General features: G+C 40.1%; 1 protein-coding gene across 2 annotated transcripts in view; it reads right to left on the bottom strand.

Moving 5' to 3' along the window:
• The window catches only part of LOC131073815 (uncharacterized), a 141,476-nt gene that overhangs the window by 48,602 nt on the left and 70,127 nt on the right, over window positions 1-22,747 (bottom strand). The window contains exons 2-3 of one of the 2 annotated variants that reach the window (XM_058010331.2): window positions 13,245-13,268; window positions 13,002-13,101 (exon numbers count right to left, since the gene is read on the bottom strand). In XM_058010331.2, the coding sequence (XP_057866314.2) occupies window positions 13,002-13,101; window positions 13,245-13,268 (124 nt within the window). The remainder of the gene's footprint in view (window positions 1-13,001; window positions 13,102-13,244; window positions 13,269-22,747) is intronic. The other variant, XM_059213075.1, reaches the window with a different exon arrangement.

Here is a 22,747-nt window from a genome sequence, read left to right as displayed (position 1 = left end):
GAAGCAGCTATATCAATACAACCTATTCAATTTGTCAAATGGATATGAAATCCCGCCAGAACAAAGAAAACTTTTGGATTAAAAATTGGAAATGTGTAGATACCGTAATAACATATTTTAACAATGAGGTGTGTAAGTTCAAACACTTCTTCTTATTATTGACCATGCATATTGATGAGAAGGGAATACATACTATCTAGGGAAATTGTTCTGCAAGTAATAGGAGTACTTGAATGGGAGTAAATAAGAAATTATATTGGCATCCACAAATCACCAGACTGAACTGATGGGACTACAAGGTACAAACAGTTATGATAGTAATGTGAAGGGGTTTCCACAGTTGAGGAATATTTACAATTGCATCCAGCAGAATGGGAGGCCTTCTCTTAAGGGGCAGCTGCATATCCAAAAGAATTTGCAAAGAAATAAACCATATGATGAGACTATCTGCCATGATTACCTTTACAAAATTCCACTCAATGTATGTGCATTAACCATTTTTTGTGTTTGCAAAGAGCCCTGCTTGTGGCTCATAAAAATGAAACGAAAAAATCTCACACAATAAAATACTCAGTTTGTGTAAAAATTCAACATTAAAAGGATGGGAATTCAAGATTTAGGAAAGGTCATTAGACAATCCGTTTGTCAAGAATCCTAAGCTTGGATGCAAACCAAAGATCACATCGTTTCTAGTAAAGTTTCTAGAAAGTCCAACATGACAAAAAAAACTAATTAAGCAATGGCTGTAACAAAGCCACTTTAACTTGCAATTTGCTTGCAACCCAAAACAACTTAGTAGTCACAAATAACCTGTGTTCCATGGAGTCTTGGGATGGGATGGTGGTGGTATATATACATATATATCTAGCCGGTCCTACCCAAACCATGATTTGAATTTGGAATACAGAAGGCTTGCCCACCGGTTTATCTCTGTGCCAGTCTTCAATCCAGAACTAATCTAGTTGAGTTGACTACATTCCCATACACCCTTCTGCAATCATCATTGACAAATTAGCATCAAAAGGTTTTCTGAAAGATCCCCAACCAAATCTGATCTAATTTTTCTGATTTTTCACATTTGCTGATTGGAGATTTTAAGATAGTTCTCAAGTGTTTTTGTTTGAATTTTAGATGCCAATGATTGAAAAAGGTTTTAACAAGAAACATATGCCAAATAAACAGTTCCTTTGAACCCAATTGGTAAAAATATAATGAACTTATATTAATTTCTGAGTTCTGATTTTAAGGACAGTAAATACATAAATTCAATTTAAAGAATAGGAAACACCAAACAACATAGTCTCATACCCAGAATTCCAGTGCTCAACCCCTTTGCAAGTTTTATTGATGAAGCCATGAGAAATACAAGAGAGATGCACCAAATTTTGCCAAATCTGGTATTATTCCAGTCAGCAATAATTACGGAAACAAGATTTATTATGGCGTCCAATGGAGATCAGACAACTGATGCGAATTCTGATAATGAAACCCTTCACCAAATCTTTCATTTCTTCTCTTCTCATTTCATAGGCTGCGAGAGTCCCATACAATTCATCCTTTGTTAGCTTGTCAGAATCTTTCATTTCTTCAAGCACAGAAATCTTGGAGTCAAATTTCAATGTCAAGGATCTCAACAATTTTCTAACAAGAGACTTCTCTTCAACTTCTTCACCCAAACCTTGGATTGCATTTACTATTTCATCCACACGCAGAAAATAAGTTGCAACATTTTCATCTTCCTTCATTTTCAGATATTCAAATTTCCCCCTAAGAGTTTGTAGTTTTGCTTCCTTCACCTTTTCATCTCCTTCATATATGTTCTTCAATTTTACCCATATTTCTTTAGCTGATTTGCAATGCATGACCTTCGTGAATTCAGAATCAGCAAGGCTGCATAGAAGTGCATGTTTTGCTTTTGCATTACTCTCACTTCTTCTTTTTCCTGCTTGATCAGTTGGTGGAGTGGCTGGAGGTGTATAACCATCTACCACTGATTGCCATACATCAAAGCCAAGTGCATTCAAGAAGGCTTCCATTTTGATGCTCCAAAAAGCATAGTTTGTTCCATTGAAAATGGATTTCTAACTGAAACATAACTATCTGCCATGGTATACCTGAGGATCTTCCTTTAAGCTGTAATGATCTTATCAAGGAACCCGCTCTAATACCAATTGAAGAATACACAAAGATACTGAGAGGGGGGGTGAATCAGTATCTTATCAATTTATTTACTTTAAAAATCTTTAGAGGTACACAACCTGCTACTTGCTTTGTGAGTAATCACCCACGGGAAGTTTCAACTCCCCACACTGTTTAGTAGGCTCCAACCTACAGGAAGCTCCAACTCCCTAACTCCAATTCGTAGGCTTCAACCTACAAGAGACTCCAATCCCTTCACCAATTTAGTGAGCTACAACTCACAAGGATAAAGCTTCACCCTTTACCCTAACCACACTTACACTCAAGTTACTTCTACCAGAATTTATGGTCTGAAACATTTATTCAATTTAAACTTACTTGCATAAACTAGTCATTACAACAATCACGCTGCTGTCCCTGATTTGATTTAATAATCACTGTATACTGACACGTATGTTCCACATGAATATCTTATAAATTTTCACAATGTTTCATTTACATCACATATATTAAGTTCTGAAAAACAACCTCGGAACATCACATATATCCAGTTTTAAAATTTGATTTAGTATAGCCTCCTCCGCCTCCGATCGGCTAGAAGTACCCGCCGTACCCTTCGCCTTCGCCCTTTCTCATATCTCTTTCTCAATTTCTTCTCGTGCTTCCTGTACCCTTCGCTTCTCCGTCTCCGGGTCTGGGCACATTGCGTGTCTAGCTAGGGCGCGGGTTACGGCCAACACTTCCTCTTCTTTGGTTTCCTCGATATTGAGCAAGTTGACACCGGACTTTGAGCAGGTGGCGTCTTCGTGGTCTCCCGATCCGCACCATTTGCACAAATATTGTGTGGCCTCTCCCTTCGGGCAGTCTCGAGCGAAGTGCCCCCACTGGTTGCGCGCTCTGCATTGTACCATCAGTCGGCCTTTGGAGTCATATTGGATCCGGCCCCTTGTATTGTTATTGTTGTTTCGTCCTCCCCATCGGATATCTCGGTAGCCTCCGGATGTTGCATTGTTGTTCGCCTGGGAGCTGCCCGTACCGCCCGATGTAGTTGGTTGTTCCTGCATAAGCAATACTTGTTGGTTTCGTGTTTTCATGTTGTAGGGGCATTCCCTAGTGGGATGCCCCATCAACTGGCATATATCACAATAGGCCTTCTTTTGGCAGGAGCCTTTCGTGTGGCCGTCCGTCTTACATTCCGTGCACCGAAGCTCCCCTTCGTCGGTCTTGCTCCGACATCCCTTCATAATCTTCAGCTCTTTCATCATCCTCAGCATGTCCTTCTGCAGGGCTTGCACCATTTTGTCAGACTCGCCATCGTTGTTGCTTCTCTCGGAAGAGTCATCATCCTCGGACGAGCTATCCTTCTTCTTTTTCTTCTTGGATGTCTTGGTCTCGCTCTTGAGATCCATCGCTCTATTATATGCATCTTCGTACGAGATTGGTGGAACAATTTTCATCTTCTTCCGGATGGAGTGTTTCAGTCCCTCCACGAACCATCTCTTTTTCAACCCATCCGCTGGTTGACTCTCCATTTTCCCCAATAGTTCCTTGAGTCGCCGACTATAGGCTCGGACAGTCTCATTCTTGTTCTGCTTTGTGCCATAGATTTCGGCTACTATTTCATTGTCGTCTCTAAGGAGATGAAACTCTATCCTGAACTCCTTCAAGTTGGGCCATGTGCCAACTTTGGCCTTATCCGTATCGGAGTACCAGTCGATGGCCACTCCCCTTAAGGTTGCTGGAAATTGTGTTACCCACTCGTCCTGGTCAGTAACACCATTCACTGACCATATGGTTTCGCAAGTGCGACAATGGCGGACGGGAACTTCCTTCTCGTTGCCGTTGAACTTCGGCAACTTCTGCTTACTTGCCATTCCACCGCTGGGTCTCGCTCCTCCGGTGCCTTGTGTGCTTGTACGTGGTGATCCTCCGCCTCTGCCTCCTGCACCTGACCCTCCACTCATGGGTCGTCTGGAGAAGGTTGTTGACCCCAAACCGAACAAATTGCCTCCCGTACGGCACCCTTGTGCTCCCTCGGCACCGTCGGCCGTACCGTCACCTTCGGTCGTCTCCCTCTGGTTGTCCTCCGAAATGGACAAGTTCTTTAGTAGGTCTCTGGTAGCATCGATCAGGTTTAGACTTCGCCTTGTTTGTTCCACCAACTCTTCACAACTTCTTACCCTACGATGGTATTCTGGCAAACTGTAGAGTTCTCCTTCAACACCCTCCATGACTCCTAGGTTCCCTTCGGGCAACCCTACGACAGTGTAGAGAGTGTAATTCTCTCTGTCTATCTGCCTCTGCAACCTCCGTGACACCTCATGGGTTCCCTTCGAGCAACCCCTCGGTCGATCGTCCCTCGACAAGCTGCCTTAGCCTACGCCTTCGTTCTATTTGTTGTCTGAGATTCAACGCTCTTTGTGCCACTTCCCATTCGTCACTTTGTATCTTTTTATTTTTATTCTTATTTAGTATATTTGGCATAAATCACTTCCGTACATAGCAAGCACACACCATGTACACAAAAAAAACTTCTTTTTTTTTATTTTGCCTTTCGGCCATGATTTATATCAACAGTGTGTCAGGATTATTACAAGGTTCAATTTCCCCTTCGCCTCTTGCCATCACACTCTGCATCCCACGACGATTGTTCCATTTGTGCGTCGTTGGCCTCTAGGTTAATCTCACCGACAGGTAGGCCCATCGTGTCCGTACGCCATCCGCTCCTTCCTTTCCCGAGTATGTCTAGGCAACGGCACCAAATGTTTGCCACATACAGGTAAACGATTAAATGCAGAAAGTAAATGCACAAAACATAATGGAAATATATTAAATAACCAGTCTTTGTATTAATTCAACAATCCATGTACATCAAGTGCTTATAACATTAAACCCAGATACGACTATCATGATGCCACTACGAAGGAATGGTATGCAATATATAATACCCGAAGGGGTGCAACCAACCGTCGCGTCCAACTACCCTTCAGGATGACTAACTAACTGACTATCGTAACTCATTATTACCGATGACAACATAAACATAATATGACAACATAACATAATGATTATTCCCGGCAACACATGTAATGTCCCCATCTTTAACCTAGACAGTAACAAGACATGTACAATTCTATGACCAAGGGTGGCAACCTTGATAACAAAATTTTGAATAATTAGGAGTAGAAAGTAATTAAATGTACATAGTATTAATAGTAGGATGTATAGTTGTATATTGTAAGAAAGAGAATAAATCACCGAGGCATAAACACTTGCAAGCATCCAAACTTATATCGCCATGAAGATGACCTTGCTAATTAACCGTCTTATAAGCATACCAAGTTGAACTTCCATCAAAAGAGGGCTTCAAGAATATACAACATACCATGCTACAAGGTGTCAAGCATGATAACCTCAAACCATCTTACACACATGCTCACAATCCTACCATTACACATATAGATCCACTAAGATCAACATATGCAATAGTAAGGTCATAATCAGATGTTCATAAGATGGCTCGATATCATCATGAAGACAACATGTACCAATGAAATAAGATCATATAAGGAGATCGCTCCTACATTAGAGTATGGTAAGAGCAGAGGGAACATTAATGACCCTGGATCCAATGAATGCCAATCAAAGCAGTCCCTACACTGTCAAAAAACAGTAAATGCTACTCTCAGCAATCAATGAGTATCAGTGCTTCACGCCCCCAAGTTTCTAATCAAAGGGGTAGACATCGATTAAGAATAACATGGCATCAATGTATCAACAGCCTGTCACTGGATAAAAAGATCGATCCTAATTGAAGACTGGAAATCGAAGGTATTGATTAAATATAAAGCATTCAAGAGGTGAAAACAATTATCTTTATACTGTCCGATAAACGATTAAGTAGTCCTATTAAGCATCGATCAAGGGAGAAGATAGCCACTTGAATAGGAGTAATATATGTCTGTCACTGATAAGAGCAAGTCCTCTTCCATATCCCCAAGGGAAGGCAGCACATAATAATCTCAAGATATCAAGCCAATATAATTGACTATGATTAAAGACTAACATCAACTGAAATACAGATCGTGGTTCGTAATCAGTTAACTCAGGCATATGCATTGAAGGAGAGTAATGACATCAATACAAAGCATCTTGTTAAAATATCAATTGAGAATCAAAGGAAATCTAATGATTAGTCATGCCATCGAAAAAGATTAATTGAACAAGAAGTTTGGTATACCAGAACTGATTTGGTTATGAAGATGACTAATTAGTTCATGATTTAGAGAGAAATGCTAATCAGCAATCGTGTTAAACATTTATGATTTAATGACAGCGATTAGACAATGAGGACTGTGAGAATTTGCCAAGATCTAGAGGCAATGGAAAGCACAAATAAGAGAGAACAAAATGTGACAAGAATAACCTGTATTCCTATCAATGATGCAAAAGTGTATTCAACTGGATCATCAAGATTGTTGTTGTTACATACAATGTAGGATAAGCCTGCTTATAAAAACAAGGCTAAGAGACAAGAGAGCACACAATGATGACATGTGGCTCAATGAGATGCGAGGGTAGGTAGAGGTAGGTAGAAGAAATAGTAAAATATTCCACATGAGGTGGATCACCCACCGAAGGTGGAATTATCACTCCACAATAAGTGGATATGATAGAGTAATAACAAAATCACACCATAAAAGGTGGAAATTCTCCTACATACACATTCCCAATGTAGCACATCTCCCTAAGTGTCTCATATGCAAACTACAATGTTATGCATGTACCTAAGTAAACTTAAGTAAAGTGTAATTATATCCAACATGAATAAATAATTACACCAACACCCCCCCTTAAGTGCAACTTAAGAGAATGCACTTAAGTCTACAATGCAACTAAGCAATGCAAGATGGGTCCCAGCTATGAGGCCATGTTAGGTACCCATGTACAAATGCAAATGTATGCAAACCAATGCAATCGCTCATAAAGCGGGGAAAGAGAGAAAAACCCAATGGGAAAAAACCCTCCCCCAAAAAAGAGATGAAAACTATATACAAAGAACTCTCAAAGAAGTATGAAAAGAACAAAACCCCATGTGAGGAAAAAGTCCCCCCCATATGAGAGAAGAAGAAGAGAGACTAGGTAGGCCCCCCTCAATGTAGAATCTACACCAATGATAGAAGCTCGATGATGAATGAAGAAACTACTCCATGAACGTCGAACAACGTTCCTCCCCTTAGGAAGAAACAAAACCAAAGGTGTATCCATGAAGTCTCCCCAATCATGAAGGGAAGATGTAGGAAAAAAACTCATGATGAATGGAATCTTTGAAAACTTCTCAAGTGTCCCCATGTCGTTGCTGAAAGTTACCCCCTCCAAAGGTGGTGAACGGCTCCACACTGCTGAAAAAGGCACTCCAAGATCTAATGGAGAAGAATGTAGAACAATATCCAAAGACTCATATGTCTCCTCTAAAGATAAAGAGACCTCCTCCAACTGCTGTACATAAGAATCCACAATCATGTCAACCTCGACAGAAGTTTCATGTAGAGAATGCACAAGAGGGTCAGAGTGTTCCCTCACAACAATCGAAGAAGGATCATCTTCATCAAAGAGAAGATGAATATCATCAATGATGTCTCCCAAATCTGCAATGTAGGACTCCACAAACAAAACTGCAATGTCTGTCAAGTAGGCATCCCAATCAACTGAAGTTGGAAGACATCGAATATCCTGCTGCACTAAATCACAAGAAGGCAAAACTATTGTACTAGCTGCATCATCAAGTGCAATAGGTGATGTGATATCAAGAGGAGGAGATGAAATGCAATACTCAAGAACGGGGTCACATGTGAGAATCCCCAAGTTCAAGTACCCAAAGTTCTCAAAATTTGAATCATCAAGTGAAGAATCAACCTCATCAGTAGGACCAAAATGTGAAAAAGAGTACAACCGAGAGGCATGATCAACCACCCCAGTCGCAATGATATCTCTAGCCTCCAAGTCTTTAATAATAACTGAATCAGGTGTGAACTCCACAGTTTTCCTTGTTGCCCCATGTGTGATTTGATAGATGGAAAGAAGATTGTTTGTCAAATGGGATACACACAACACATCATTGAAGGAGTTATCCCCAATGGCAATAGATCCTTTCCCAATCACATCCATGTATGTATGATTGCCCATCAAAATTTGTGGCATGTGGCAAGGCCCAAATGAAGAGAACATAGACTGCGAAGATGCCATATGATAAGAAGCCCCCGAATCTAGAAGCCATCTCCCTGAATCATGACTTGTAGTAGCACAAAGAGCTTGTCCCTTTCCTTTATCTATCCCAAAAGAGTGATCCTTTCCTTTATCCTTTTCTTTGGAAGCCGAAGTAGACATTCTAGAAGGTAGGTTGATTTTGTTCTTCTCAAGAAGATGCTTCAACTCATCAATATCCTTCTTGTAACAATGTTGTTCATCATGTCCTGACTTCTTGCAATAGGCACAAAAAAGATTGTCCTTAAATTTCCTCTTAGGTGAGGTTGTAGAATCACCTTGTTGTGGAGAGGATGATAGTGCTCCATCTTGTTGTGGTTTAGACTTAGGTTGCTTTTGGTTCTTGCCTTTTCCTTGATTGCTTTGATTACCCTTATTAGCCACCAAAGCTTGTGACTTTGAAGATTTGAGAATCCCCGTCTTGGTCAACTTAGATTGCTCAAGTATCAACATCTCCGTGAATGCATCAAATGAGGGAGAAGTGTATGAGGAACCTTGAGCTAGTCTATGGGTGTGAAAGCTAGATACAAAGGCTACATACTCTGAAGGAAGCTTGTCCAACAAGTTATAAACCAATTGAGCATCATTTTTGTCACTTCCACAATCCTTTAGCTTTGCTCTAAGCTCATTTGCTTTTGTGATATAATCTTGGATTGTGTCAAAATCCTTGGGATCCAATGTTGTGAGTTCACTATCAAGCTTATAGCCCTTAATCTCATCAACTTGACCATACAATTTGTCATAAATATCCCAAGCCTCTTTAATTGGAGTACAGTTATCAATGTGAAAAATGAGGTCATCTGATACATACTTTCTAAGAGTTCCAAGTACCATAGCATTCTTAGTGAGCCATTCAATTTGAGCATTAGGATCAACCTTAGGATCAGGTGGTGTTGTTATAGTTCCATTTACATAATGAATGAGTCCTTTTTCCATTAGTTTACTCCAAACCTTAATCTTCCTTGAAGCATAATTATGAGGAGTTAAAAGTGGAAATTTAGGAGAACCATAGCACCAAAATGAAAAAACACAAGATAGAGAGAGGCACAATCACACAAGACACACACCCCCCCCCCAAATTCACTCAATCAAGAAACCCCCCCCCCAAAAAAAGATGATTTGGCACTCTATACTTAGTGTGTGTACAATGGGCCACTTGCAAGACAAGGCAAGGTGGACTTCTGATTTCAATTTTACAACTTCTCAAAATGGAATATAAGAGACTTCAACAAATATTGCAAGTGATCTAATCTAAGATCCAAGCAAAATGCAAGTACCAAATAGGCCAAAAATGACCAAATACTGAAAGTACAATTTCTACTCAAAATCACTGCAAACTAATGGCAGATTATGAAACTAGACGAAAAATTATGCACTTTTAAAAAAAACGGCACCTGAAAAGGAGGTCGTATGACCCCAAACAAAGCCTCTGAAGTTGCCAAATCGGGGATTAGACAGGTACAGTCATGAAAATCTGCAAATTCTGAAAAATCCGTCCATCAAAATCAGAAAATTCCTCCACCACTGTGAAGAGAACGAAATTCTAGCCCATTTCAAAAAAAATTGCACCAAAAAAGGAGAAAAAATGAGCAAGATATAGCCATTTGAAGTTGAACTGCAATTTCAAAAATGTAAATGAGAGGGGGTCCAAAAAATTTCAAAAATTGTTGATGCAGGCTGACGTCAACAGACCACGGGCTTAAATTTGACGCGGGTATGCCCATCAGAATGGCCGAACGAAAATGACACGTGGCTGCCTGCGACAGGTTCCATACGATGACGTGTCTGCTGACTGGAATACGGATGCTGACATGGTGAGCACAAATGGCGCTGACTTGGCAATCATACGATGACTGTGCAAAGGATTGTTTGCCCACAGGCCAGTGGCCACGTGGCGGACGTGGGTCCTGCTGGGAGGAGAACAGATGGCAGTAATCGGAGGTAGAAAAAGCATAGCTGCCTGACGGAAAACAGAAGGCAGCTGACGGAAACCGGGAGGCGATTGGGGCGACAAGAGCACGGGGCATCGATGGCCGGGGCGACGGGAGCACAAGAGCACGAGGCAACTACAGATGGTGTCGACTGGATGATCGTCGAGGGAATGGTAGCCAAGAGAGAACCGTCGAGAGACCGGCGGTAGTGGTAGCCGGTATACAGAAAATGCACGCCGGAACGGAAGGATGACAAGTACAAAAAACATGTGGCTGTGGAGGGAAGGAAGTCGGGGACGATGTTGCAGCAGAGGTCGGTACCCTGCAAAACGGTACGGGCTGTTGAGGGTGGGGGGTCACGACCCCCCTGCACAAAAACAATATAATTTTTTTATTTTTTTTGTTTTAAATAACAATATGCTCAACAAAAAAATTATTCTGCATAGAAAGGTGAAGAAAAAAAAAATTGCAGAACAAAAAAAAAGAAAAATTTTGAAAATCCGTACAACTATAGTCAAATAGAGGAAAAAGAATTCCTCACCAAAATAGGCCGAATTTATACTCAATTTTCATGGAAACAGCCACCCGAACTCAACCATGATGTCCAAATCACTGTAGGATGCTCCCAAAAAATGCAGATCCCCAAATCCGAAAATTGAAGCCTCCAAAATGTCTCCAAAAGACTAATCAATGAAGCCCTATAGGCTCTGATACCATGTGAGAATTTGCGAAGATCTAGAAGCAATGGAAAACAAAATGTGACAAGAATAAACTATATTCCTATCAATGATGCAAAAATGTGATCAACTGGGTCATCAAGATTGTTGTTGTTACATACAATGTAGGATAAGCCTGCTTATAAAGACAAGGCTAAGAGACAAGAGAGCACACAATGATGACATGTGGCTCAATGAGATGCAAGGGTAGGTAGGGGTAGGTAGGAGAAATAATAAAATATTCCACATGAGGTGGATCACCCACCAAGGTGGAATTATCACTCCACAATAAGTGGATATGATAGAGTAATAACAAGATCACACCATAAAAGGTGGGAATTCTCCTACATACACACTCCCAATGTAGCACATCTCCCTGAGTGTCTCATATGCAAACTACAATGTTATGCATGTACCTAAGTAAACTTAAGTAAAGTGTAATTATATCCAACATGAATAAATAATTACACCAACAAGGACAAATCCTCTTTAACGCATGAAGAGACATGATCTATATTATAAACTAATCTAACCTTGGTATGAAGAGAAACGAGTGAAAGAGGTGCTTTATCAATTTGAAGAGATGCAACCGATCAGGATTAAGAGGCATTTAATATGGAACTCCTACCCATTCTTAGACATTGTGGAGCTTTGTATGTTTATTTCTAATCCGGTTTGGATCACTCTCAATGAGCAAATGCCATAGGCACAATATCGGGCGCATAAGGAAAACAATCACAAATCAGAAACAGCACCATTTAAGTTGCAAGTGCATGAAGTCATCATTAGGAAAGACAACATATCACCATTCAGTGATATCAAGATTAACAATCTAGCTTGTTATTACCAGTAAATCAGATATAGTACCCAATTCAAGGAGAAACCTTGCATGAACAATATCAGTATATCAGAAAGAGTGAGACCTCCTATTTATAAGAAGCAGTAAACATCTCTTTGCATGTATTTTAGGTACCAATTCAGGCACAGCAAAATTCGAGTATTGCAAATCATCAAACACTAAGGATTCATTGATTTATATCTAGATTGCAAGTAATATTTTCACAAGTGTGATTCAAATTCACTGTTGAAACATTGTTTCTATACATTTATATTCATTTTATTCATTATATGCTTTAAGTGCTAAAATCAGATATAATAATTTTGAGAAATTAAGTTATTGTCTCTTAATATCAAATTGTCTAAAACGGGACATTACATAACACAGGTTATTTGTGACTAGTTAGTTGTTTTGGGTTGCAAGCAATTGCAAGTTAAAGTGGCTTTGTTACAGGCATTGCTTAACTTGGTTTGCTTGCCATGCTGGACTTTCTAGAAACTTTACTGGAAACAAAGTAATCTTTGGTTTGCATCCAAGCTTAGGATTCTTGACAAACAGATTGTCTAATGACTTTCTAGAAATTCATTTTAGAGCAGAAGTGTCTTTCTTGAGATAACAACTCACAAATAGATTTGCAGTACTAAAACCAAGTTATTTTCAAACAACTTTATGTTTACAATCATACCTATAACATTTTTTTTTCATCTTAATCAATCAAAACAAAAGTATTCCATACCCCCAAAACATTTTAAGTATTGTTCAACAATCCTATTACAATGAAGATGGATGACATGAAATTCCAAGCAATCCTCTAAATTTCCAATCTTGAACATGAGAAAAAGTTGCAAACATGGAGTACAGGAAGCTCCTTAAAAATAAATAAATAGAGGAATCAGTACAAAAGTTGGTTTATCATAAATGGTGTAGGAACTACATAACGTGCACCATAATTTTCCATTATGATTAAAAGTTGATACCATTTTTATAACAAAGTTAGTACAAAAATTATTATTGAACAGAACTACGCTTTAAAAAGCATCTTAAATGCTTCTAGAGAATTACTAATGCAATTAAACAGTTCCAATATAGGAAATGAGCAGTTCAAATGCTTACCACTATATCCTTTCTTTACAGAACAAAATGCCCAAAAGGACTCAAATTTAGGAACACAAGCCATCCACTTTTCCAACTTTTCCTCTTGAATCTTTGCCTCCTAGATGTATAGCACAGATACTTTGCATTATTGTAGTTTCAATAAAACTAAGAATATTAAAAACAACATTTTACCACTATTGCATAATCTTGGAATATATGCATATCATTCATCATGTGCTTTCAAGAGTAGAAGTGGTTAACTGAGATTCTTTGAATCTTTGCCTCCTAGATGCATAACACATACTTTGCATTAGTGTACTTTCAATAAAATCAAGAAAAAAAGTAACATTTTATCACAATTGCATTAAATTAAAAATATGCATTTCATTCATCATGTGCTTCAGAAATAGAAGTGGTTTATTGAGATCATGAACCGGTGGGAAGACTTAGACTCAAAAACATTTATAATGGTATAGAAAAACAACTATTTAAATTATTGATTAACTAATTTTAAATTAGAAATAAAGATATTAAGGCTTGAACTCCCAAAGTAAAATACTTGTTAATACATAAAAACTTTTCTCAAGATAAAAAGCACTTGTCAGCTCCATGTCTTACATAAATGCACTGCGCCTTCAACTAAAGTATTACAAATGCTAAGAATCCTTTAGTTGTCTCGCATATGAACCTATCCTTAATTACTCTAAACCAAAGCACAACACGAAGAAGTTGGTGAAGATAGCTGGTCTCATTACAGTGGAGACTTGCAATTTGCTTGGGAAATAGAATTCTCAGAGAAAAGAGTAACAATCTCATGATGCTCATTGAGGAGGTGATGCAGGAGCATCCAGGCTCACAAGCAACCGTGCACCACCAAAATAAATATCTTCTTTTACATGTTCAATTTTTTCAATTTTGGTGTAGGTTGGAGCTTCAAGAGCATATTTTGGAGTGTTGAAGGATAAATTATTAGTTCCATTTCAAAACTAAAAGGTAAAGTGTGTTTAATGTCATTTTAAAAGTGTTATGTTGCATAATTTCAAGGTTTCAAAGGTTGAAGATGTTGATTATATAGCTTCAGTTGGAATCCAATAAGGTCGACTATGCAGATCAAATGTGTAAGTGGCCCATCGGCCTTACACATTTGATTTTATCAATCAATCTGCATTCACCCTTAATATTATTATTAAATCCGATTATATATTATCAAGATTTCTATGATTAAATCTGCCTTAACCGAAACTTACTATTATCGGGTATGTTATTTATCAGGTTGATTATTATCATTATTGGGTTTGTGTTAGTGATCAGTATTAATCATTATTATCGGGTTTGTATGAATCGGTTTGTATAACCGATCATGATTATAGAAAGATGTGTTATGAAGGGTCACGATCTCTTGAAGGATGCCATTCAAATTCAATATATCATCATACGTCTCTCCCTCACTTGGTGATAAGCGAATAACACACAAGCATCCGTGAATTTATAGATTGTGGGAAATTGATATACTGCAGTCCGTGAACATATACTGATCGTGGCATATAGATATATATTGCAGATTGTTACCTTCAGCATATCGTGGATGATAGATATTCAGTGAATTCAGAATCACACATAAAACATATCGTGGATTATACACTCAGCAAATTAGAAGGATTCAATTGATATCATCTATTGATATCAGTTTGTGATCAAGGTGTAAACAAAAATTAAAATTACCTACTATTCAAATCTGATCGAAACTTAACAGAAGAGATTCATTGGCATATTTTAAATTGAAATGATTTAATTTACTCAATTTGGATGCCCATGGGAGTGTTCATAAGGCAACAGACCTTTGGCATTCCATTCTTGTTTTATTCTGTCATTTCAAGTGCCAAAAATGGAGGGAAAAGATAGTGATTTTTGAGAAAATAATTAAAAGACTTTGTTGAACATTTTGTCATTGTTTAGTGCCTACGGTGAGGTTGGTAAACTCACGGATAAACAGAAATATTCCACACGTACCAACAACTCATACAACAAGAACATTCATGTATAGTAAAGCATAGATAAAAATTACAGAATAGAATGATGATATCTTTATTGGATTCCAAAATATGCCAGTACAATGCTAACTTGTCGAGGTTCCATCCATGCATTATATAGACCCGACAGTTGGCCAAGTTGCCAACCGTCACTAACTACCAACTACCCCACGGGAACCTCTCGCAACTCATACATAACAAAACATTAAACACCCCAACCAACTATAAACTAACATGTGTTATTGACCCCTAACATCAGCCCCACCAAAAAAGTAGTCGTCTGGACAACAGGAACTATAACAACAAAACAAAAGACTAAGACTGAGGAGGGGGAGGAGACTGAGGAGGGGGAGGAGACGTCCCTGTCGTGGCCAAAGAAGAAGGTTGTCGTTCGGTGTGGAGCCTGAGGTTCTTCTCTGCAATCAGTTGCCACTCACGTGCCTTCTTGACCATGTGTGCAGCCTCCCATAGTTGTGTCCTTCTACTCCATCTGCAGAGTGAGGTCAACCACCTGTGTTGCCAGTGCCTATGCTTCCTTCTCCTACATGCTGCAACGGGCCTCATAAGCGGCCACCTTTGTCTCCAACTCAACCCTCAAGTTCCTCTCTACTGTGGCCACCCCCGCTGCTCAAAGTGGCGTGCAAACTCCTCACATCCCGAAGCCATGAAGTGGAAGAGCTTCTCAACGTCAGCTGAGTTGTCGGCATCCATCTGTCCAGTCAACTATACCATACCTCAAGCTATATCTGAGATCCCCTGTAGCTCCCAAAGGAACCGCTGAAGCGAGCATGCCGGATCTCTAGAGTCTAGCAGTGTGAGGTGAAGACCTGTTGGTGGTCCTTCGGACCCGCTTTCCTCGACATCAATGATCTTCGGGTAATGTCCACCACCTCCAGTCGCTCTGTTTTGCTCCTCTGCAGACATCATCTCATCCTGGACCTGATCTATGATAAGAGCGATCCTATGTTGTGTCTGGCCCTGTCCAACTGCCATGGTGTGCGGTGAGGGCGAAGTGGGAGGTGTGAGTGCAAACTGTCCCAGCCACCCATCCAAAGATGCATCTATATCCTCGTCAGCCAGTGTGTCCAATACCGCCAACTCCTATGGGCCATCTCCTTCCCTGTCTGCCATTGGTACATCCAAGGACTCATTCCCTCTTGTTGTTACCGTACTGCCCTCAACTGCTACGGTCCCCTTCATACTAGTACATGTTATACCAGTAACTGTCTCCTACAAGGCTACCTCCTGCATGGCTACCTTCGGTGCAGCTTCCTCTGGTACAGCTGCCTCCTATACTGCTACCTTCGAACTATGCTACATGTCCCTCTCTGCCACTGTACGATTCATCATTCCTGTGCCGCCTAAGTCACTACCCGTACAGTCTGTTGGCCTACTAGTACGCTCTGCTGCTAGTACGGCTTGTGATTCGAGTACGGTCAGATTGATCTACGGTAGCGACACTCGTCTTTGTGTTGGAGGCTCCCCTTCATCAACTCTCTTGAACAGCACTCCTACTGGTCTTTCGTTGCCTACCAAGTTAGCCACTATGAGTGCTTCCTGCGGTACCAAGTGCGTTGAAGGAGGTAATTTGGGGGGTGTAAATTTCACCCGAGTGCTTCTCCACTGTGCTCGCAGTCCTCCAAGCTGCTCTTCCTCCTCCTCCCCTTCCTGCTGTTGTGATTCCGCTTCCTCCTCTTCTTCTCCGGCAGTGTGTGGTGCCATGCGGAATCCTTCATCTCCACTCTTATGTTCCTCTGTTTCCTCGGCCTCCTCATCTGAATCTTCCATGCCACTATCTTCTTCAACCTCGACTGCTTCCTCCAGCTTCCTCCTCTTTGTTGGTTGTATGGCATCACCAAGAGTGTCCAAGTGAACATAATAGTACATGGATGTTTTGTTGGGTTCCACCCTACCGCGTGGTTCAAAAGTACCCCACATCTCCGGAGGCACCTGTACACGTACTGCATCCAAAAATAGACTAATGGCGTGGTGGCACATATAGAATGTTTTATGCTCCACTTTGAAGAAATCATGAATCCTCTCAAATAAAAGTTGCCCCCAATTATAAACTTTACCACACTTGATGCCATTCATCAGTCCTATCATCCAGATGGCTATATCAGATGCGCGGCTGGCCTCTGTGAGTCGACTTTTCACCAAGTCCATCAGCATCCTCCACTCTATCGGTGCAATAAAAGAACGCTTCAATCCCCTACTATCAGACCAGACACTCTTCCATTGTTCTTCTGTCAAGTCATCTCTGCACACCAAGTCCAACAGCCACTTTTTTTTCTCTTTGGTGAGCTTCTTGGCCGGTTTTGCTGCAGATGCTCCCTTCTCGGGTATACCAAATACCCTCCTGAAGTCCTCAGCCTTGAAGGAAACCCGTATTGTGCAGCCCTGGAACTGAATAATGGAGGCTCTTTCGTGGCGGTTCTATCCAGACACCATGGTCCGCAGCACAGGTTCAAAATCCTTGATATTGAATGTTGGCATCTGAATGGCATGGTCCACCTGTGCTTTTCTAAGAGAATCCTTTATCACATGGTCAGAAGGGGTTTCCTCCCACCAAGTACGACATTCACTGCCAGTCACGCTCTCAAAGGCCACATTTTCTGCAGTGATTCCTTTCAGGTCCTTCTATACTTTTGGTCTGATCTTCACCTTCTTGCTACTACTGGCAAGGTCTGTAGTGGTCATGGTTGTGTTGTGACTGCTTTGCCCTGCACGCCTGTCTGTTTTCCTATCCTTCTCAAGTCCTTGACCATTATTATAACGGTCTGAAATTTTGGCACGCTCGTTCGTACGGACCATTGTACTAGCTACCTCCTCTACACTATACGGATTGGTTCGTACACTTCCCTCTTCTGACTGTACTACTTCTCCAACTCACGCGAACTCTGCACAAAGTTCCGTATGGATGGCACGAATTCTTATGCTAATACCTTCAATTTTTTTATGCAACTCTTCTCTACGTGTATGGACGTCAGGCAATCTAATTCCTTCCGCTGCTCATATCCGTATGGGATCATACAGCTCACTAACCTTGTCACGCGATGTTGCGTCTTCTATTGTGTCGAACGGTACGACACCCGTACGAATTGCGTGCCTCGCGCGTTGTGTAACGTACAGTATGGTCGTACGATTTCTTAGTCTGGCTTGTCGTGCACCGTACGACGAAACAAAGTGCACACCGTACGGAATAGGTCACGGAGCAGTATGTCCACCATACGGAACAAAACGTGGCAGGTCGTACAACATTCAAACTCCTTCACTTGTTGGTCGTACTCTGTACAGATTCGGCTTCTCTTCTTCGCCTCCATCGTACGGCGTACAGACTTCTTCAGTTGTTGGTCATTTCCCGTACGGATTCGTCTCCTCCTCTCGGCCTCCGTCGTACGGCGTACGGACTTCTTCAACCAATGTACCTTCAATCAATTTTTCTCCTTCGCTGATTCTGCTTCTACTGACTTGGTTCTGCCTCTGTGTTGTGTAAATATGGGTTACTCTGGGGTTTTTATAGTCATTTGCTTTTTCCAAGGTTAAAGTTGGGCATAAATACTTTATTAAATTTTTATAAAATAAGTGCCTCTTTATTAATTGTATTTTTCCCTTAATTCCATTACTTTTGCCTTACATTTTAGTTTTTTAATGCTTATCAACCCTGGCCTCTTTATTTTTTCTACATACTTTTCATTTTCAACTTTTAGTACCCCCTTCTTTAACAATTGTTTTAAAATCTTCATGCGATAATATTCCTTAAATTCAACCTTTCGTACCTTCAGTTTACTAAGGTATCCCAATGATGCAGAGGCATCATGGGCCCATCCATTCTCATTAGGAAATTTTCCATTTCCCCTTGTTTGGTAACAAAACACTATTCCACCTTAGGACCTATCTCCAAGATCCATCAACACTCACAACTCACTCACATCAACCAAGTAACACATCTTCTGATCATTACTCACTCTGATCTGCAACTTCTTTTTTGAACACTCACTAATTTGACTAAACATAACCTTATTTCCATGACAACAATCACAACCTTGACTTGTCAACACCCTTCACCATAGCAATTAGACTCCACTCCTTAAGATGACAACAATGGCTCATCTTCACTCAACCAAATCATTCCCATACTCCAAGACACTCACAATGGCCTATTAACAACATCAAACCTCTGTCAACACATTGGACAACCAAATGATTGTGACTGTCCCACAAACTCTTCCCATAACCTCAACAACTCTTGCATTTAGACTCTCACCTTGAACAACTCTTTCCTCTCAAATCTCTGACCTCTACTGAACATGAAAAGATTCTTAACACAATTTATTTAATCCCTCTTGAAACCCCCTTTGAACTTCGGTTAACATACTCACAAATAATCTGATCCTTAGACTGTCAAACAAGAGCTTTATCGGTCTTTCTCATAAACCCGTACTCAGTTGTCTATAACTTTTTAATCCGATAGTATTTCTCCAATCGCTCCGGTGAGATCCTTGAAACATTGGTTACCAACAACATATCAAAAACTGAGAAAAATCCAATGGTTAAATTGTGAGATATGCCCCTCAAACCAAGACTGTGTTTTCTGAGACAGTCACACATTCACCTTCAATAAACTACTATCTTTCTCCATCAAAACTCGTGCCAAAACACTGCATGGTCTCCTGCCAATGGTGACACATAAAATACAGACCCTCTCCCCTTCATCAACCAAGTTTGAGGGCATATTACACAAAAAACACAATGGTTCTACATTTTAAATGCTCGATGGTTACCCTAAGACAGGGTTTTGACAGTTTTATTAAAAAAACTTAAATAATTTCTTTGAAACTTAATGAAATCTACTGAAACAAAAGCCAATATTTAAAACATTCAAGCCTTCAACATATCCACCAAATGATTAAACAAAATGCAACAATATTTACCACTATAATGATCTGATATCAGACTGTTACACGGAGAAAACCATGAAAAGTGCAGAAAACCAACTTTATTGTTATCAAAACTCAATACTTCGACCAACTCTCCTTTTGTTGGATCATTACAAGCATATATATATCATTTCCCTTCATGGAGAACAGACCAACCACTTTCCAACTACCTATTCAACCAATTTTGTGCACTTGTTGTCAATTTTGACACTTTTAGTTGTCAATTGACAAGTTTTGATCTTTCTTGCTACATGACTCAACTTAATCAACCTATTATATCAATATGGTCATTTGAGACCTTATGAAACACAAAAAATTAAACAAAACTCTTATCTACCCTTCAACCCCATTACATTACTCATTTTGACATTGTTTTCCTCATATGTCAACACTTCACCATTTGATTACATTGACTCAATACATGAATAGATATGGCTTTAATTGCCTTAATTACATATCCAAATGGTCATGATTGACCTTACAACACAAATATCTTCTTGATCTTCATTGTGGCCTCATGATGGCCATTCTTGCCTTGGGTGCTCCTGCACCATACTCCCGAGGGTTCAAAATTTCCAAGTCCCCTTGGAAACACCTGAAAACACATAGTAGAGAAACAAAACAAAAACTTCATCTTGACTTTTGGTTTGTACTTATCCTCCTTCTGAAACCATTCACTTGCTTGTCCTTTACTCACTTGGAACTGCTCTACCTCCTTTATCTTCACTCTTGGTTTGCCTCTACTTGGCAAAATCATTACCACCTGCTGCCCATTACCTTCCATCATCAACTTCATCATGCTCAACATCACTAATACTGCTGCATACACCTACAACCCAATCAATTTCATCACCCAAAGACATTTCTTTGTCTTGGCAACATCAACATACTCAATCTCCATGCTTGGAGAATACACAAACTCTTAGGCCTTCCCATGGCCTACCACCATCATTTCTTCATCCTTAGTCTCTTCCCTTGAGACCATCTTATCCTTCTCATGCCATTCCTCTTGGTATACCAACTCATCATCTATCTTCATGGCTACATCATTAGCCTCACAACTTGCTGTCATAGGAGTACTTTGCTGCTTTGTACTCTTTTCCACTCTCAATGGACATAACACAGTCCCAATCATGACTACCTCATCATTCTCAAGTCGTTCAAGACTTGAATCCTTGCTGTCCTCATCAGCATCTTTGTCTTCCATCTCTTTTTCAACATCTTGAACCTTTTCATCACTAGGTTCCTCATCTTCTTGTTGTTGCACCCTACACTCTTGCCCTTCCAATGGACAACTTACTCCTTCCTTAACATCTTCATCCATTAAGTCTTCTTCTGCATCTTCAAAAGCTTCTTCCAAAGCCTCAAGTCCTTTGTTCATCTCTTGGCATTCCAAGTTACATCTTCTCACTTCTTGCTTCAATGCTGCTAATTCTTTATCGAGTTTCCTTTGCCTCTTTCTCTTTTTCCTTTCCTCCTCTGCTTGCAAATGTCTTCTTAACAATTCCACCTTTGCTATTCTTCTCCTCAACCAGCAACAACCTGCAAGGACCTAATCCCTTGCTCTGATACAACTATGATGCAGAGGCATCATGGGACCATCCATTAACATTAGGAAATTTTCCATTTCCCCTTGTTTGGTAACAAAACACTATTCCACCTTAGGACCTATCTCCAAGATCCATCAACACTCACATCAACAAAGTAACACATCTTCTGATCATGACTCACTCTGATCTGCAACTTCTTGTTTGAACACTCACTCATTTGACTGAAAATAACCTTATTTCCATGACAGCAATCACAAGCTTGACTTGTCAACACCCTTCACCATAGCAATTAGACTCCACTCCTTAAGATGACAACAATGGCTCATCTTCACTCAACCAAATCATTCCCATACTCCAACACACTCACAATGGCCTACTAAAAACATCAAACCTCTATCAACACATTGGACAACCAAATGATTGTGACTGTCTCACAAACTCTTCCCATAACCTCAACAACTCTTGCATTTAGACTCTTTCCTCTCAGATCTCTGACCTCTACTGAACATGAAAAGACTCTTAACACAATGTATTTAATCCCTCTTGAAACCCCCTTTGAACTTGGGTTAACATACTCACAAATAATCCGATCCGACTGTCAAACAAGAGCTTTATCGGTCTTTCTTCATAGACTCGTACTCAGTTGTCTATAACTTTTTAAATCCGACAGTATTTCTCCAATCGCTCCGGTGAGATCCTCGAAACCTTGGTTACCAACTACATATCAAAAACTGAGAAAAATCCAACGGTTAAATTGTGAGATATGCCCCTCGAACCGAGACTGTGTTTTCTGAGACAGTCACACATTTACCTTCAACAAACTACTCTCTTTCTCCATCAAAACTCGTGCCAAAACACTGCATGGTCTCCTGCCAATGGTGACACATAAAATACAGACCCTCTCCCCTTCATCAACCAAGTTCAAAGACAGGGTTTTTGTAAATGTATTGTAATTTCCAATTTAATAGACAAGTTATATGTAGGATGGTGTATTTCAATTCGATATTATGTCAATGACACTAATATTGTTATCTTTCTTTTACTGCAGGTAAGGAGAATGAACATGTATCGATTTCAATGTCATCTCCTTTGATTGGAATGATGTATAAATAGTAGGGTGGCCATGATCAAGTGGCACCTTGGTCGGACATGTCTTTTAGACATGTCCGACCAAGTGACAACACTCGATTCATAACTAATCGGTGCTTCAATCATACCCGAAAATGCATCGGTATCTTTAATGA

The sequence above is a fragment of the Cryptomeria japonica genome, chromosome 2 (genome assembly GCF_030272615.1).
Source record: "Cryptomeria japonica chromosome 2, Sugi_1.0, whole genome shotgun sequence".
Classification (NCBI taxonomy): Eukaryota; Viridiplantae; Streptophyta; class Pinopsida; order Cupressales; family Cupressaceae; genus Cryptomeria; species Cryptomeria japonica.
The sequence above is the reverse complement of the archived record's forward strand: the minus strand, read 5'-3'. Positions and strand labels throughout refer to the sequence as shown.